Source organism: Mirounga leonina, unplaced genomic scaffold (assembly GCF_011800145.1).
Source record: "Mirounga leonina isolate KUSES-001 unplaced genomic scaffold, KU_Mleo_1.0 Mir_376, whole genome shotgun sequence".
NCBI classification, from domain to species: domain Eukaryota; kingdom Metazoa; phylum Chordata; class Mammalia; order Carnivora; family Phocidae; genus Mirounga; species Mirounga leonina.
In genome coordinates this window covers 1,529,242-1,548,373 of record NW_023270718.1, presented here as the reverse complement: position 1 = coordinate 1,548,373, position 19,132 = coordinate 1,529,242, and the positions used below count along the sequence as shown (strand labels likewise).

General features: G+C 49.1%; 1 protein-coding gene across 1 annotated transcript; it reads left to right on the top strand.

The window, feature by feature from the left end:
- The first annotated feature begins 146 nt into the window (after positions 1-146).
- Positions 147-11,509, top strand: CEACAM20 (CEA cell adhesion molecule 20). Its single transcript, XM_034986482.1, has 7 exons — positions 147-198; positions 2,541-2,693; positions 3,443-3,721; positions 4,188-4,469; positions 5,610-5,888; positions 8,597-8,875; positions 11,391-11,509. Exons 1-7 carry the CDS (start codon positions 147-149, stop codon positions 11,507-11,509), a joined length of 1,443 nt encoding a protein of 480 aa, XP_034842373.1.
- The last annotated feature ends 7,623 nt before the right edge of the window (positions 11,510-19,132 follow it).

Below are 19,132 nucleotides of genomic sequence, written 5' to 3'. Positions count from 1 at the left end.
ACCCCTGTCTGTCCTGGGAGCCACTCTCATCACAGTGAGGTTGCAGCAGGGCAGAGGGGAAGAAGAGGGAGCTGGAGGGGTGCAGCTGGAGTGAAGACAGCGTGTGTGTGTGCAAGCCGGGGCATACTGGTCAGGTGCCAGGACCCATGGGGCTCGCTGACTTATGGGGCCACCACTGGGCGGGAATCCTGCTTGCAGGTGAGTGCACTGCTCCCTTCAGAGGGAGCTGGGGATGGTGTGTGTGTGTGTGCACACAAAAGAGAGACACAAAGAGAAATAGAGATACACACACATACACACACACACAGAAATATAGATAAATACAAAAGAGATTGACAAAGGTAGAGAGAGACCAGAGATAATGACATATGTACAGAAAGAGATAGAACCACAGAATCAGAGACCTAGAGAGAAATAGGGGGACACAGAGGCAGAGCGTGAAAATGACAGGAGAAACTAGCAGAGGGAAGAACAGGGAGGGACAAATAGAGAGGGAGACAGAGGACAGACAGAGACAGAAAGAAAAATGTACAGTCACACAGAGAAACAGATTGGGGGGAGTCGTGGAGAGAGAGAGATCCAGAGAGAGGTATGGAAAGAACTGGAACATAGCAGACAGGAGAAGACCGGCAGAGGGAGGATGTGCCAGCCCCGCGTGGCCAGGTCACACCTCAATCAGAACAGGGGGTGGATGTGACATTGATGCTTAGAGTCTTGGAGGCAAAAGGACGAAACGAGACTATTTTGATAAGAAAAAGCATTTTGGAGGCAAAGAAATGATTTCACGGGGCGCCTGGGTGGCTCAGTCGTTAAGCGTCTGCCTTCGACTCAGGTCATGATCCCGGTGTCCTGGGATCGAGCCCCGCGTCGGGCTCCCTGCTCGGCGGGAAGCCTGCTTCTCCCTCTCACTCCCGCTGCCTGTGTTCCCTCTCTCGCTGTGTCTCTCTCTGTCAAATAAATAAATAAAATCTTTTTTAAAAAAAAGAAAAGAAATGATTTCGCAATGCGTGGTGTGCAAAACTCAGCCCTGCTTTGCTGTGTGGCCCTGAGACCAGCTCTTCCCCCTCCCTGGCTGACCCTGGCAGGCTGCGGGGGCTCTGGGGTCCCCCCAGGGGCTGTGAGTTTGCTTCCCCCTGTGCACAGAAGGCAGGACCCTGTGGGGAGGAGGCGGGAGGGAAGGGGCCAGGTAACGGCTGTCTGCAGAGGAGATGTATCTCAAATGGGTGTGATGAGACGCACCGTTGATGCTTTTACTCATAGCATTTCTGTTATCCTTACTATAGTTATATGAGGTGGGAACTATTATTACTCCATTTTACAGATGGGGAAACTGAGACTCAGAGAGGGGACATGACTTGCCAAAAAAAAAGACAAAGCTGGGATTCACATATAGGCAGTCAGGCTTTGAGCCTGTGGACTTAACCTCTAGCAATATTACAGGCAGAAAATACAAACATAGAAATAATCATAATAATAATAGTGACTAGCACTTACTATGAACTGTTTTAAGCACATCACATCTGATATCTCATCAAGCCTCACAACAACCCCATGAACTAAGTTCTATTCTCCCCATTTCGCTGTTGAAGAAACTGAGGCTCACAAAGAGAGAGCCTCTTGCCCATGATCATAGACCCAGGAAGCATTAGAGTCAGGATTTTTTTTCCAAATATCCTAAGAGCCCATGCCCTTAACCACTGACTGAGCAGGGAATGGGGCAGCGCTCGGGCCAGACTGGGGTCCAGTGAGGGCTGGAGAGAAACATGGCTGCCGACCCCTGTGAATTGGGCTGAGGGGAGGCTTGGGGGGATGTCAAGGTCAGCTGCACATGAGCACGGGGGCTGGGGGTGGGGGGTCCACGGTCTCCTAAAGCCTGAATGCAGATTGGCCAAATGGAACACCAACAACTCTTGCTATCTTGTTCCCTTTTCCTCCCTATGGGAGGGAAATCTCCGCCTGAGGGCAAGTCTGCCAAGTACCAAAGATTTATTTCCCCCCACCAGAGATAACAGAAGTTCCTGTTTATGAGGGATAAGCTCTGTGCCCATCCCTGGGCTGACAGGAGGAATTATGCAGTGTTGAGAACACACTCTTTAGGTGCTGGCGGGCCAGGTTCAAGTTTGGCTTCTGCCACTTAGTATAATGGTCTTGGAAAGGGACTCCACCTCTCTGAGCATCTCTTTCCCTCTGTGTGGAGAGAGGAGACTGATCATGTATCTCCTGCAGGGTGAGCATCAATGGAGAGAGCACAGTGACCCTCAGGGGGCCCCATTACAACTTGCCAATATTCATCACCTCAACGCAACAACCCTGGGCTGCAGGTGATGTTATGTCCATTCTACAGCTGGACAAATTGAGGCTCAAGAAGATTAAAAACATGCCACAAGTCACATGGCCAGTGAGTAGTGGCTAGGAGTCAAGCCTCTAGGGGTGAAGTGCCATGTCCATGACCTAGACCTCTCTCTCTTTATGAAGTCCATAACTGGACACCCCCAACACACTGCCCCCTCTCTGAATGCCTCTTCTCTCTCCCCCACCAGCCTTGCTTTTGACCATGTGGAGTCCACCAGCTGCAGTCCAGTTCACCCTCGATGCCACCCCACTTACCACCACCCAAGGTGAGAAGGATGTTGTTCCATCTAGGTCTGGGACCCCCTGGGCACCCCAGACTCGTGGCAGATTCAGAGATGTGGGCACAGAAAATAAGGTTATCATTCCGATCCCTGCCTTCATACCTAAAGCACCCATCAGGATTCCATGCCCAAAGTCCCAACAGGACAAATCAGATTGGCCCAGCCAGGGTCGGGCAACAACCGGACAGATCAGTTGTATTGGGGGCAGGGGTAGAGGGGTGGAGTGTGGCTGGCATGGTTGTGGGTGGGAAAGGTTGGCTAAGAAGTGGGCAGTAGGATCTGGCTGGCATCCCTGTTACAAACGTGAGTCTCCTTACAGCTGAAATTAATTGACCCATTGTCATATCCCAGATCCTTCCGCTTCATTTGTTTTTTTTTTTTTTTAAAGATTTTATTTACTTATTTGAGAGAGAGAGAGAATAAGAGAGAGCACATGAGAATGGGGAGGGTCAGAAGGAGAAGCAGACTCCCCGCCGAGCAGGGAGCCCGATGCGGGACTCGATCCAGGGACTCCAGGATCATGACCCGAGCCGAAGGCAGTCGCTCAACCAACTGAGCCACCCAGGCGCCCCCCTTCCGCTTCATTTGTACAATCCTCTTCAGTGAGGCTCAGAGAGGGGAAGCAAGTTGCCCGTGATCACACTTAAAATGAGCAGTAGGTCTAGCATTTGCGTCCAGGCATTGAGCTCATTTGCCTTCTGGCAATTCCAGTCCAGTCTCTCTGGGTCCCTCTGTGGCTACCTTTGGCTTGGTGCTCTTCTGTCTGTGTCTCTGCCTCTGTCTCCTTCTCTCTCTTTCTCCCTGTGCAGAACTGCCCGGCAGGCCCACCATTTCAATCAGCCAGGACACTGCCATAGAGCAGAGGGAACAGGTGACCCTCTACTGTAACACCAAGGATGCCAACGTTACCATCCACTGGTTCTCCAACGATCTCCCCCTGGTGTTCCATGAGCGCATGCTGCTGTCTACAGACGGCAAGAAACTCACCATCCTCACTGTGCAGCGGGAGGACTCTGCGACTTACAAATGCAAAGCTCAGGGCTTCTACCACGTCCAGAGCAGTGATCCCACCTTCCTGACTGTGAACTGTGAGTCCCTTTCCATTCTCCCCAGCCCCTCACCAACCCCCCCTTTCTTGGTGATTTCATTCAGTCTCACAGCTTCGGATACCATCCAAATGTGGACTTGTCTACCTTTGGCCTCCAGACGTATAAGTAACTGTTTGATGTCTCTACTTGGACTCTACTGGGGACATCCAGGTTAAGATACCTAAAACTAAGTTCCTTAACCTTCAGATGTTTGCTACAAAATCCTGCCTGGGTAGGGGCAAGGAAAGAGCATTTTCTGGCATACGTTAGATGTGTCTTACAATCCCACTTTACCCAGGATTAAGGCTGACATTTAATTTCCATTAGACTCCTGTATGTCCTTTGTAATTGATCCAGAGCTTGGATGGGGAGAAGAGAAATATTAATATTTACTGACTCCTGAGGTCTCCTAAGAGAGCCTTTGCTGATGTGATCATTCCTGCTGTGATTGTTCTTGTCCTCCCAGATGGTCCTGACCCGTTTGAAATCAAGTTGGATTCTGGTGTATCCAGCGGGGAGGTGGTTGAGGTGATAGAGGGCTCCAATGTGACCTTCTCTGTGGAAACACCGTCTCACCCACCTCCTGCCTATACCTGGTTTCTCAACAATCACGTCACTCTGTCTTCCACCATGAGAACATTCACCATCCAGGCTGTGTCCACGGAACATGAAGGCACGTACAGGTGCTTGGTGTCCAACCGTGCCACTCACCTGTTCCGCCTGGGTGCTCTTGAAGTCCGAGTCCTTGGTGAGGCTCTTTTTCCTGTTCCTCTCCTTTGTTCCTCTGAGAATCAGAGCTACACCACTATCCCAGAGGTTGAGGAGGACACAGAAAAGTGGGGATTTCCTACGTGGCTGGTGGCAGAACGGGGCTCTGACCACAGGGAAGGACCTGGCTCCTGGCTTGGCCCATCTTCCACAAGACCTGGTTGGCTGTCTATGGGTTGTCCATTCTTTGCTTCTCTGAAAGTTGGTGGTTGGGGTTGATCCTCTATACATACAAACCCTAACACAATATTCACACATCTCAGCGCACAAATAACAACCACATATGCACAGAACACTCACACATGTGCACAACACACACAAGACACGCAATTCACACACAATACAACCCTGCCAACATACAACATACATGCAAAGCACATACAACACGCACACAACAGAAACATATAACACAGCATTGACCTACATCACATGCTCATACTGTTCACACAAACCCCCAACACATACAAGCAACCCACTCACACATACACACAACACATATACTGCACACAGGATGTACTCGCATAAAACGCAGACATACGTACCTCACACACAACACACGCTCATATAAAACATACACGCACAATATGTAACATACACACAACACACATTACAGTCGCTCAGCAGCCTCACAGACAACACAGAAAATACCCACATACCGTACGATCCATACCCTCAGCACATGCGCAGAACTGACCCACATTACACATACTCCGTATATATGTACTCCCACACCACACAGCCATACACAAGGCGTCTAGAACACCATACAACACATATGCATAACACAGTACCACACACAACATGCACTCACGCAGAAAACATACACACACAATACATAGAGTGAATACATACCTCATAGTCACAAAACACACATACACAACACACACGTACAACAGACACAAAATTAAAACACACATGACATGTCCATACACCACGCCCTCACCATACACACACTCCTACCTCCCATACCATGCAGTCATAGGCAAAGAACACACACACACACACACACCATCCACAACACATACACACATGTCCCTGGAAAGCCCTATGGCGCCTGCCTGGGCAGGAGACTGGGGAAGGGTCCCTGACCTGCACCCCGCGTCTCTGTGTGTGTTTCCAGAAATGCTGACCAAGCCTAACATTGTGTCCCCAAGCCTAAATCTCGTGGAAAATGCCAGCTCCGTGACCCTGACCTGCCAGACCTCCCACAAGGGGGCTGGAGTCCTGTGGTTCCTGAGGGGCCAGGCCCTCCTGCCTAGCAAGCACCTGGTGCTGTCGGCCGACAACAGGAGCCTGGTCATCCACGGTCTCCAGCGAGATGACACAGGACCCTACGAGTGTGAAGTCTGGAACTGGGGCAGCCAGGCACGAAGCAAGCCCCTCACGCTCACCATCAGCTGTGAGTCACCCAAGCTGGGCCTCGTCCTCCGCCCTCCCTCCCTCCTTCCCTTTCGGTTGTTCCTCCTAGCCATTCATTCCACAATTATTGAATACCTGCTCTGTGCCAGGCGTGTCTGGGCACGGGACAAGGCGAAGCAGCCGCCCTTGTGGGGCTTACATTCTAGTGGGGAGGCACACTTTAAACAGCTAAGCAAGGGAGAGGCACGGTGTGTCGGGCGGGGCTGAGGAGAAACACGAGGGCAGCAGGAGGGACAGGGAAAGCTGGGAGGGGAAGGGGTTGCAGTCTTAGTCACGTGGGGTAGTCAGGGGAGGCCTCCCTGAGGAGGAACACTGCAGGCTGCTAAGGAAAGAGAGAGCCAGGGGGAGGGAGCAGCATGTGAGGTGGGTGATGAGCAGGAACCCAAGGAGGCCAAGGTGACCAGACAGGTGAATGAGGGGGGGGACAGAATAGGAGAGGTCTGGAGGTAAAAAGGTGGGGGCAGATCCTGCAGGGCCCCATGAGCCATGGCGAGGGCACTGGGAGCAACAGAGGGCTCTGAGGGGAGGGAGAAGAGGATCAGACCTAGGTTCTCACAGGGCATCCTGGGCCCTTGTCTATGGGGTGGAAGCAGGGGAGAGGGAGGAGGTTGAGAAAGTGTTGTGTTTGTTCGGGTCCTTGGAGAGGGAGACCCCAAGGTAGGATTAAAGGGGTGACACGTGCAAGGACTTTAGTAGGAGGAATGCTCCTGTGCAGAAACGTAGGGAGGGAGCCTTGGAAGGCTGGGGGAGCCAATCACCAAGATGCCTGTCCAACCCTGAGCAAGCAGGGGAGGGGGAGGGAGAGAAGGTTGGGCGGAAGCGTGGAAACCACCATGCAGCCTGAAGAACATCAGCAAGGCTGCTGGGGAGCCCCGTATCTCCCAGGAAGGGGCCTGCCTCAGTTTCCCCAACATGCTCAGGTCCAGGTCGGGTGTAGCCCGTGGGAGAGCAGGCAGTGGATTTCAGGGGCTGGGCACTTGGTTATTGAAACTCCTGCCATCAGAAGTCTGCAAGCCACCTTCTCGGGGTGGCCACAGTCGTCCGTCTGGGAAATGAGAAGTGGTCGGACCATGGGACCATGGATTCATTTGGAATCTAGAACTCAGGATTTGCTGCCATTGACACAAGTGAAAGAGAAAGGGACTGACTCCAAGGTTTTTTGCCTGAGCTACTCACATGGGTTAGTGGCCACGAGCTGAAGTGAAGAGGCACCTGCAAGGAGAGAAAGTAGGGTCCACGTGTATACGTGTTAAATAATGGGGCATATGGGGGTGGGGGTTACATGCACTGCTGCTCTCTTCTTCCGTTCCCACTTCAGTCATGAAACCAAAAACTGCTCTTTTGCTCTCCCTCTCTGCTGAGCAAATGTGGGGTGCTTGGTAAGTAACAGCCGTGACTTGGAGCTCCCAGGCTACTTGGGATGGGGAGGTCAGTATTCAGGCCAAGAAAAAAATACAGCGTCAAGAGTGCTGCCTTGAGACGACAGGATTTGGGGAACCCAAAGGAAGCCCCCACCGGTCTGGGGGATGTGGGAAGGCTCATCATGAGAGGGGGTGTCTTCCATGAGATCCAGAGGATGAGTAAGTTCGCTAGGTAGAGCAGACTCAGGGAAGAGAAGAGCATTCCAGAGAAGGAAGAGAATGTGTGAAGGCTCTGAAGTAAGAGGAAACATGATAAAGATGGAACATCCGAGTAGGATCTTATTTCTGAATCGAGAGTGGGAGGTGTGGAGAGGTGAGAGGTGAGGCTGGAGGGGTCTGCAAGGGCAAGATTGTGAATGAGCTCTACAGCCATGGCCTTTGTCCTAAGGGTACTGGGGAGCCATGGAGGGCTCTGAGCATGGGAGGGATAGTGTCAAGTTTGTACTTAGGGAGCCGCTCTGGCTGCTGTGTGGAGGATTTGACACCGGGATGGGAAGACCCTGAGGGATCCTGGTGGCCATGGGGTTTGGATGGGGAGAATATCAAAGGATACCTAGGAGGGGATGAGGCCAGGATTTTCCTCCTTTCCCGGAGTGTCCCAACTAGAAACTCTTTGCGTCCTTCTTTCCAGTAGTTCACGTTAATTTAAATAAGACAAAGACTCAGCCCTTGGTTAGCATGGAAAACTCAACAGCGATTTCGTTTGTTTCCTTCACGTTTGTGGGAGGAGGGCCAAGTGCCAATGACCTCCTTCTGGCTTTAGGAGGGAACTCTGAAAGTTTCTCTACTTTGGAGAATACATGGATGTAAATTTAAATATCGCAACAGGGCCATTTGCTCTTCAGTAAGGAAGTCCATCAGAATGGTAAAGTTTTTGGAAGCGTGGGGCTATGTTCACAGGACACAGCAACAATTTGGGAAGCCTGGATGCGTTATGAGGCTCCTTGGTGAGAGCTCGCTTTTGCAAGGGCAGGGGGTTTGTTTTTTATTTTGATGTTGTTTTGCTTTGGGTTTCTCCCCTCCATGCTGTGAACTACAGTCTGCCTGCTTGGCAGCTAAGGAGGAAAAGGGAACATCTTGCCGAGATTCCTTTCAACTGTGGGTTAGAAGAGCCTTTGTTCTCCAGGCTATAACCTAGAATTCTGTTAGTTAGAATCAAGAAAGGGAAGGGGGGAAGGGGTAAAGCATCCAGTGTGGAAGCAGGGCGGGCAGAACAGGAAAACTCGGCAGTGGAGGGTGGGTGCTTGATGTTTGGCTTTGCACACAGACGGCCCTGATCGAGTGGACATCACCAGAGGGGCAGCATCTGGAATGGTCAGCACCATCAAGGCAGAGCTCAACTCCAGCCTGACCCTGCAGTGTCAGGCAGAGTCCCAGCCGGGCGCCAAGTTTCACTGGACCCTTGAACACTCCACCACTGTGTATATGGGCAAGCACTTAATCATCGGGGCCCTGACCTGGGAACACCAGGGCATCTACAACTGCACGGCCTCCAACCCTCTGACCCACCTGGCCCGCTCTGCCTCTGTCCTGGTCAGAGTGGTAGGTAAGTGCCTCAGTGTCCCTTCCCCTGGGGTCCAAACGGCTTTCCCTGATGCCAGCCTCACTATCTAGTCTTCTAGTGTGACAACAAGTGTACTGTGTGGGGCGGGTTCCCAGTCTGGAGCTGCCGAATCCCAGCCTGTAATGCTTGGGAGCTAGAACCTCTCCTTCCTAGCTGTGTGCCCTGGAAAACCCTCCAGGCTGCTCGGAGGCTCAGGTTTTTTTTTTTGTTTTTTTTTTTACCTGGAAATGGGGGTTGTGATGCCTTACCTTCCAGAGTTGTTTAGAAGCACAGTGAGTCAGGGAGATAGTCAATGAGCGAAGGAGTGAACTGGTAGGAATTATATTAATTATAGGAATTATATATATTTTAAAGATTCTATTTGAGAGAGCGAGAAAGAGAGAGAGAGAGCACAAGCAAGCAGGGGGAAGGGCAAAGGGAGAGGGAGAAGTAGACTTCCCGCTGAGCAGGGAGCCTGACATGGGGCTCGATCCCGGGACCCTGAGATCATTACCTGAGCTGAAGGCAGATGCTTAACTGACTGAGCCACCCAGGTGCCCCTAATTATAGGAATTATATTAGTAACAGCTTGGTGTGACTGGCAGCGAGTCCCTGTATTTCTATCTTGAGTTATTGAGAGGGCAGCACGGTGTCGCTATTAGCCAGAGTTTTGTATCCCAGCTCTAATGCTTATTGGCTGTGTGATCTTGGGCATGTTGCTTAACCTCTCTGGACCTCTGATTCCTTGTGGGTAAAAAAAGTAACAGTTGTGCTTATATCATAGGGTCATTGAAAATTAACCAACATTTGTAAGGTTTTTTTTTTTAAAGCTTTTTTTTTTTTTAGGATTTTATTTATTTATTTGAGAGAGAGAATGAGAGAGAGAGAGCACATGAGAGGGGGGAGGGTCAGAGGGAGAAGCAGACCCCTTGCCGAGCAAGGAGCCCGATATGGGACTCGATCCTGGGACTCCAGGATCATGACCTGAGCCGAAGGCAGTCGCTTAACTAACTGAGCCACCCAGGCGCCCCCATTTGTAAGGTTTTAATGGCAGTGCCGGGCATATTGTGTTTATTAAACAAATAAAATTATTCTTTATTGAGCCTATGCTGAATGCCCGAAACAAACCTTTCCACATACAGAATCAGCAAACACTTCTTGGGTGCCCACTGCCAGCCAGCTCTGAGTGAGGCCTCCTGGCATCTCTGTTGTGTAGGAGAGACTGAGACCCGTCCTAGGGTTTGAAACCAGGCTGGCCTCCTCAGGAGTCCTCTTCTTAGTTGTCACCGAGGGGAGGACCCTAGGCACATTCCCAAACTACCTAATTTAATCTTCAAAACAACTCTGGTCTCGTTAAGACCATTTGATGAATGGAGAAACAGAGGCTCAGAGGAGGAAGCAGTGAATACGGTTGATGGTCATGGGGGTGTTGTAGGATTTGAACGAGATCATGTATGATGGGCTCTTGGAGCTTAGAGCTTGGTGGATGGCAGCTTCTGTCATCATCGTCATCATCGGATCATATCCTGGTCTTTTATCAAGTACTGACTCTGTGTCAGGCATGGTGCTCTTACTCCTATGTGGGATCTCACTTAATGCCCTCAAAGCCTATAGGGTTATGAATGGCTATGCTTGTTTGACATAGAAAGAAATGAAGGCTCAAAGAATGAAACTAAGAACCCCCAACACATCCTGGAAGCCCCCTCCTGCCCCTCCAAATCAGAGAGCTCCTTCCTCTCACCCCTGATCCTCATGGCTGCCTTCCTAATCCCTGTGGCTGGACTTCACCCCTTTGGGAAGGCTTCTGGGCAGAAGCTGGATGGGAAAACACAGGCCCGTGTTAATGATTACAGCTGCTATTTATTAATCAATCACCTGTGGTGTGTGCAGCATGAACATTCATGATCTCGTTTCATCTTCACATCATCATAGTGTGGTGGGTACCATTTCCCTCACTTTACAGATGAGGAAATCAGACTCAGAAGGGGATGTCACTTGTCCGTGGTCCCAGGGCCCCAGAGAGTCAAAGGTGACTCAGGTATGAAAATGAGGAGGAAAATGGGGGAAAGCCAGGTTTCTGGTTTTCAAAGCCCTTTCCTCTGAAAGCCATATTTGATCCATTATCCCAAGCAGTATTGTCATCCCACCAACATTTACTGATCGCTTTCCATGGGTCTAAATATTGTCCTATCTTGAGCATGTTGAACATTCCATATTTTGAACATGAATACTCTTATGCTGAATCTTTTCAGCAACCACTATTATCCCTGTCTTACAGAGGAGACAACTGAAGCACAGAGAGGTTAAGTAGCATGGTCAAAGTCACACAGCTGAGATATGAATAGGCCATTTGACACCAGAAATGATGCTATTAATACCACAAAATGCTGCCTCCTGGTGACTGGAAAACACATGTTCATCAAGTGGCAGTAAAGATAAAGCCACAGCTTGGGAATGGGGACGGGGGCAGGCATGAGGGTGTGTCAGACCAGGGTCCTGACTCTTTCTCCTTGCCCAGGTCCCAGGTCATCCCTGTCTGCAAGAGTCATTGCTGGCATTGCTCTGGGGATCTTGACTGTCATTGCCCTATCCACAGGGCTGGGCTATTTCCTCTACAACAGAAACGCCAGACGGTAAAGCTGGGAATGGGGTAAGGGACGTGGCCTGCAGGGGCCCTGCCTGGCCGAAGTGTTGCTGACCATGGTGCTGAGCTGTGCCTGTAGCAACTGGGGAACTCAGGGGGGTTGGGACAATGCCCAAGAATGGATGTGGGAGATGGGTAGGGCCTGTGAAGATGGCAAGGACTGGAGGCAGAAGAATGAGGGATTTGGGGTTTCAGGTTCTCAAGGAAAAAAGCAGAGGACCCCATCCAGGAGGGAGCAACACCCACCTCTGCGGAGGGGCCCCATGCAGAGTCCTGTTCCAGTAAGTGACCTCATAGCTGATGCCCAGGGCAGCAGTGGGGGTTGGGGAAGGGGCTGATCCTGGGAGCCTGGGCCTCTGCTCCCAGCTTTGCCACTAGTGATCATGGATGAGATTGGAGCCGAGAACTCTGAGGAGTTCTGCCTGTTCCAACAGCCACCGCAAAAAATAGGGGAAAAATAGGTTGCCATTCTCTCCTTCCTCACCCTCGGAAAACTTTGCTAGTTGATTGCTATAGGAAGAAAGAATCAATCACAACACTCATCCCTGCTGAACCCAAAGTCAGCCTTATAACCCACCTCAGCACAGTGCTTCATGCATGCTCTACTGATGGATGGGAGCTGACAAGGCGAAATGAAAACATTTTTGACATCTCTGGGCTAGGATTCTGGAAGGATACCCTCCCCCCCGGAAATGGAAGCCCTACAGACTGTCCAATCCAGCTCAGTTTTGCAGAGAGGAAATCCACGCCCAGGAAGGAGAAAGGATAAACTCCACACTACAGAGGGCCCACTGGGGCTAGGTCTTAGATTTCTGTCCTCATCCATCTTATCAAACAGCCTTATCTAATGCAGAACTAGATTTCCAGGATATTTCCAGGTCAGGGTCACTAGAGATGTAATGGGGAGTCCTGGGGAGGAAGGAAGGAAGGTAGGTTTCTGCCACTACCTTTCTGGGGATAGGCGTGACCTGGAGAAACAGCCCCTTCCCTCACATCTCTTCCTAACTCCAGCCCCAGGCTGGCATTCCCTTTCTCTAGACTGTCCAAGGCCCATATATGCCAACTTACCTGAACCTCAAGGACAGGCTGGAGCCAAAAAGGTGAGCAGTGCTCCAGAGGGACTCTTCCTGCTCCCCTATCTGGTCCTTCCCCAGCCCAGCAGGGCCGTTCCAGTCCCACCTCTTGGGTTGGGGAGTGAGGCGTGTTCTCTTGAGGATACCCAGTGTTAGTTTTAGTCTCTCTGCATCTCCTCCCCTGCCTTCTCTGGAGATCCCAAGATCCTCCCTGGCTTTCCATCTCTTCTCCTTGTTTTCTTGCCCTTCAACAATGCCTTGAGCTCCTCTGGGAATCAGGAGGGATGTAACTGCCTCTGAGGCCAAAACTGTTTCTGAGAATTTCTGGGAATGGTCCCCATCCCAAGCCCATGACCTCTTCACTACTTTCTTTTCCCCCAGGTGCTGCCACCAGACCCCCCAAAGCAGTTTTATGAGGTATGTTGGCCCTGCTGGGTTTGATTTTAAAAAGCTGCAGTGGGAATACAATCAGAACGTTGTGTTTGACAAGTCTGAGAAACCATCCTGTATAAATCTTCATTGTACATTGCAAGGCCAGGGATGAGGAGAAAGTGGCCCGAGGCCTCAGAGGCAGCTGGATCAGATTCTAGGTCTCTGGCTCCTCCTGTGTTCCTTTTACCTCCAGGGCTCTGAATTGGCTTGCAAACGAGATGGCACTAGCTAGCACATGCTGGGTGCAAAGGATGTTTTGGGGTGGAGGTTGCAAAGATAGCCAGGTGAAATGACAGAATTCTAGAGCAGGGGCTTGGCTCTGGATCCTAAACTTATATCCACTTCTGATTCTTTGTAAGGACTTAGTGAAACCTATTCCTCTCGGGGATCACGGAAGATTGCAGGCTGGCATTTTCTGTAATTTTAAGGCAATCTGTTCCCGTGGTCCCTAACTGATCTCTCCATTCACCTGCAGAAGGATCCACCATCAGCAAACTCCAGGACCTATTATCATGGCCCCGGAAAACCAATGCCCAAAGTTGCATTGGATCCATTGGCCCCCACTCTACCAAAAGGAAACCCAGAGTCAAGCTATGAGGTAATTTTATGCCACCCTGAATCTTTGGACAGGCTGAGAGCTGTCACCAACCTGCTTCTGCCTCCTTGCTGAAAAGTCTGTAGGATAAACTATCAAGAGAATTTTCCCTTCATTATTTTTCAGTTCCATTCCTTTCATTCCATCCTATCCTGTTCTACTTCATTTCATTCGGTTCCTTTCCAGTCCACTCGATTTTACTCTGTTCCATGTTTCCATCACACTTATTTTCACCCCACCTGTTAGAAGGTGGAGGAGGGGCAGGAATGTATCCCCCAAATTGAGAAGGCACTCTGAGACCAGAGAACAAATTGCTGCAGTGCAGCAATTCTCCATAAAGTCCTGATCTTAGCCAACAGAATTTATAGGGTGAATTCACAGGGTCTAACGCTTAACAGACCTCTTGCCACCACCTGTACACCAGAAGAAACTATGTTATCTCTACCAGTTATCTGAACAACTTTAGGGAAGACCGGAACAAGCCTTCCCCTATTCGGTGGGGGCATACCCTCACCTGCAAGGGGCCTGGAACACGTAGCCCCATGCAAGGTCATCTCGCAGACTTGAACAAGATGGAGTCAGTATTGTGGGCACTCTTTTTTTTTTTTTTAAGATTTTATTTATTTATTTGAGAGCGAGAATGAGAGAGAGAGAGAGAGAGCATGAGAGGGGGAGGGTCAGAGGGAGAAGCAGACTCCCTGCGAAGCAGGGAGCCTGATGCGGGACTTGATCCTGGGACTCCAGGATCATGACCTGAGCCGAAGGCAGTCGCTTAACCAACTGAGCCACCCAGGCGCCCCTATTGTGGGCACTCTTACACCACCCATTTCCTTTCTATCCATTTCACTTTACTCCATTTTTTTTTTTTTTGAGAACATCCCCAAGAGCTTGAGCGGGGGAGGGGCAGAGGGAGAGAATCTCCAGCAGACACCCCCCAGCACTGTTGAGTGCAGAGCCCAACGCGGGGCTCAATCTCACAGCCCTGAGATCACCACCTGAGCGGAAACCAAGAGTTGGACACTCAACTGACTGAGCACCCAAGCTTTACTCCATTTTTTTCCCCACTTTATTCCAACCATTTGCTTGCCATGCTATTTACGTCCATTCTACTCCATCCCTCCACACTCCATTTCTTTTGTTTCTTTCCATAAAATTCCTTCTTTTCCTCTTGTGTCATCCCATTCCATTCCTTTCCATCTCTTCCTTATGTCCGTTCCATTCTTTCCCACTCATTTCTATTGCATTTTCTTCATTTTTATTTTTTCCCTTTAACTCCCCTTGGTTCATCCCTTCCATCCTACACATTCTGGCTCCCCCCATCCCACTCCTTTCTGTTCAGTATCCCTATTTACACAGTGCCATACACCTGGCTTTCATTTCATTCCAGAGCATTCCCTTTCTTCTCCCTCCATACAGTACCTCCCCACTCTCTTCCTTTCCCTTCCACTTCTTTCCTTCTTCTCCCTCCATTTCCTTTCCACTGTGCCTCCCTCTTCTGCTCAATTCTATTCACTGTTTCCCATGCCCATCCATTCTGTCCTCTTCCACTTCTTCTCCTCCATCGGATCCCATCCCATGCTCCCTTCCTTCTCTCCCGTCATATTCCCTTCCACAGCCCGTGCTACTTTCCTTCCCATTTAGCTCCCTGCTTTCTGGTCCTCTCCTTCCGTTCCTTCCCTTCCACGCCACTGCATGAGCTGCATTCAACTCCATCTCTTCATCCTAGATTCTGCAGCGCTCCAGTTTCATTCCTGTATTGCCATTCCTGAACTCCCAGTTGCCCTTTGTCATATTACTTTTTTGTCACTTGCCTTCTTTTCCTCTCCTCGGATGCCTTCCCCTGACATTCTTGTCCATTCAGTTCTAATCCTATGCTCCATGTCATTCCTCTCCTTTCCACACCAGCTTATTTTACTTCATTCTTTTCCGTTTCATTCCTTTCCACTATTATTTTTCTATTTATTATTTTTTAAAGATTTTATTTATTTATTTGAGAGAGAGAGAGAAAGTGAGCATGAGCAGGGGGGGAGGGTCAGATGGAGAGGGAGAAGTAGACACCCTGCTGAGCAGGGAGCCCGACTTGGGACTTGATCCCAGGACCCCAGGATTATGACCTGAGCCAAAGGCAGACGCTTAACCGACTGAGCCACCCAGGCACCCCCGATTTTTCTATTTATTCCATTTCTTTCATTTACATTTTTTCGGACCCTTTGCCATTTATTCCTTTCCTCTCCCTGACTTCAGTTTCTGTTCCATATTTCATTTCTCTCCATTCCCACCCCTTTCAGGCATTGATAACCATCTATCCCTTTTGTTTCCTTTTCTAATTTTTTTTCCATATTTACCTCTCTGCATTTCTCCCATGGGGGACTTGAGGCGATTCACAGCAAGCTTATATACCGCCCTATATAATGGTGCTAAATTACAAATAGGAACCACAATTAGGAAAATACTTTTAATAATAGCAGCAAGTCAAGGCATGGATAAGAAAGTTAATCTGCTGGACCTACAATAGTATCTGTCCCTATATTTCTCATTTGTCTTTGACTTTCCTGGTAGTCAAATTAAAAAAAAAAAAAGCATCATCAGTTTTATCCCGCAAAAGGAAGAAAGCTATTAGCTCATTCAGGCAAATGGGAAGCTGAGCTTCCCGCTGGAAGTTGAGATAACTCAGGTAATGGCTTCCTGGTTCTAAGGATTAGTGAAGTTATTTCAGAAAACACAAGTGATAACTTCCACGTTCAGGACTAGTCAGATTACTCCATGCCCAGGGATGGACTTTAGACAGTATCCTCTGAAGGAGTCAGTGACCATTCAGACTTTTAGGAGGCAAAAGAGGGAGGCCAGGACAGATTTGGAAAAGAGAAAGTTTAGAGACACAGAACTCCAATAATTTAGTGTCTGAAGTCCTGCCTTTCAGTAGAGAAACAAATGTGTTCCCTGTTCTTCCGGAGGGCAGACCAGTTACTGTGGAGGGTATATTGGAGGGTGGCTGGCGGTAGCCTAATTGACAGATGAACCATCCTCAAAAGACGTGAATGTCTTATATATCATAGTCAGGGATTTTAAACACTATCTTTTTTTTTTTTTTTTTAAAGTAGGCTCCACACCCAATGTGGGGCTTGAACTCATGACCCCAAGATCAAGAGTCTCATGCTCTACCAACTAAGCCAGCCAGGCGCTTCCATAGTCAGGGATTTTAATAAAAAGACAAACCCTCTGAAAGTAATTGAGAGAACACTGGGGAATCTCAGATAACTCAATTTCAGAAATGATGTGTAGGTGTCCAAGGACTGGAATGAATTTGCTCCATTGTTCTCAGTCCAGATTGAATTCCTATGCAAGCTTCCTGGTCACTATTCCTCTATAACTTCAAATTACATGTAACACCATCCTCTTTTACTATTTAAGAGTTTCCAGGTTCAAATTCTACAGAGGAGAATCAGACTGGCTCAGGCCACCGTATGGATTGTGTTTAGGCTTGTCAGCTCTTCAGTCAGCTATGAACTGGTACAATCAGCCTTTTAGGTCCCTCTCTTCATCAGGGTCTGGGGAGGAGAGCTACATTTGTTCCCTTTTATCAATAAAGCAAAAGGTCTTCCTAGAAGTCTCACTTAAGGAAATTCCTCTTCTATCTCCTTGGCCAGAATTCTGTCACATGGTATTCCTTGTTGCAAAGAGAGAGTGAGGTATTATGTTTCCTAGTCTTTTGTCAATAGAAGTAGACAAGGGATAAAATATGGGGAAGAGTGTTGGGTCACCAAACTGAATGTGTGCTACATTCTGGAGGGATGAGAAGGAACAAACCATGGAAAGGATATGGAGTGGAGCATTCCAAGTCAAGGGACATTAAGTGAAAAGGCTCGGAGGTGGGTGTATTATAATCTGTTGCTGCATAACAAATTACCACAAATGTAGCAGCTTAGCACAGCATATGTTATTGTCTCAAAGGTTCTGTCCGGAGTCCAAGCACCGCTTAGATGGGCCTTCTGCAAGGCTGTAATCAAGCTGTTGGCCCAGGCTCAGGTCTCATCTGAGGCTTGACTGGGGAAGGAGCCACTTCCAAGCTCACGTGGTTATTTGGCAGCCTTCAGTTCCTTGCAGGCTGTCATAACAAGGGCCTCAGGTTCTTATTGGCTGTCAGCTGGAGGCTGCCTTCAGTCCTTTGCCATGTGGCCCTCTGTTAGGCAGCTCACACCATTGCATCTTACTTTTTCAAAGCCAAGACAGCAGTTGCAATCTTACGTAACAGAATCAATACCTGCCATCATGCACATCCTGCCATTTTGCCATATTCTACTGGTTAGGTGCAAATCACAGGTCTTGCCCTCAAGGGAAGGGGATGACATAAGGGCATGAATACCAGGAGGTGAGGATTATGGGGGACACTTTAGAGTGTGTCCTCTGTGGTAGGGAAGCATATGGGCCATTATAGGAACACAGAGGTGCCAACATGACTAAAGTGCAGTGATATAGGAGAAAGATCTTTGGAATTTCCAAGGATGGAGAACAGTGCCAGAGTACCTGGGCCTTGGACTAAATATAGCAAGTAGACCAGAAAGGCCTGCCCAGAAAATGGAACTCATCTTTTCTCTTTGTGTAACAGGTGCTTGTGAATCCAGAACACAGCATTTACTGCCAAATCAACCCCTGAGTCTAACGGAAGCAGACTTCCTTTCTCCAGAAATCCTGGAGGAATCATGCTCAATCACATATTCAGTGAAATTTGTTGGGTGCCTATTATATTCCAGCCATTCTCTTTGTAGACCTTGTGACATTCTGTTTTAATGTGTTTTTCAAGCTCTGGACCCTAGCTCCCACCAAATCTTGGGCTTTTGATTCATGTTTCTTTAAAAGCAATAAAGACAGGGAGAAAGTGACCCAGAATTAGCGGGCCAAGGTTCGAGACCCAGCAGCTGCAGATGCTATAGCTGTATCACAAGGATGGGCAAACACTGGGGATGGACACAGCAGCCGGGTGTGGGGGTGTGAGCCAGCCAGAGATGAGCAGGGGATGTATACAGGGGCCAGTCTTTTCAAAGCATGGCAGAGGATGAGAGACAGGAGCTATTAAGAGAAGATGACAGGAAAAAACAGAATGACACGAGAGACTGAGGCACCTCGGGGAGGAGCAGATGCAAGATGCTTAGAATCCCAAGGGATTTGCGGGTGGAGGTGGTGAGAGTCAGATTTGGTGAAGACAGAGTGAGGAGTCAAGGACTCCTTTCTGGCCAGAGCACCTGGATGACTGGCTGGCCACTTTCTGAGACAACGATGAGGGAGGAGCACATTCGGGATAAAGAAGGAAAATCAAGAATTTGCTTTAGCATGTCAAAAATAGATTAGCTGGAGAATAAAACAGGCAGTTGTTCATAAATGTCTAGATAGAACAGGGTAGGAGAGATAAACATCTGGGTGTTGGTGGGGTTTAAAGTTATGAGGCTGTAGGAGATCTTGTGTCAGGGTTCTCCAAGACCAGCCTCAGGCTCAATGATTTGCTAGAAGGATTCAAAGGA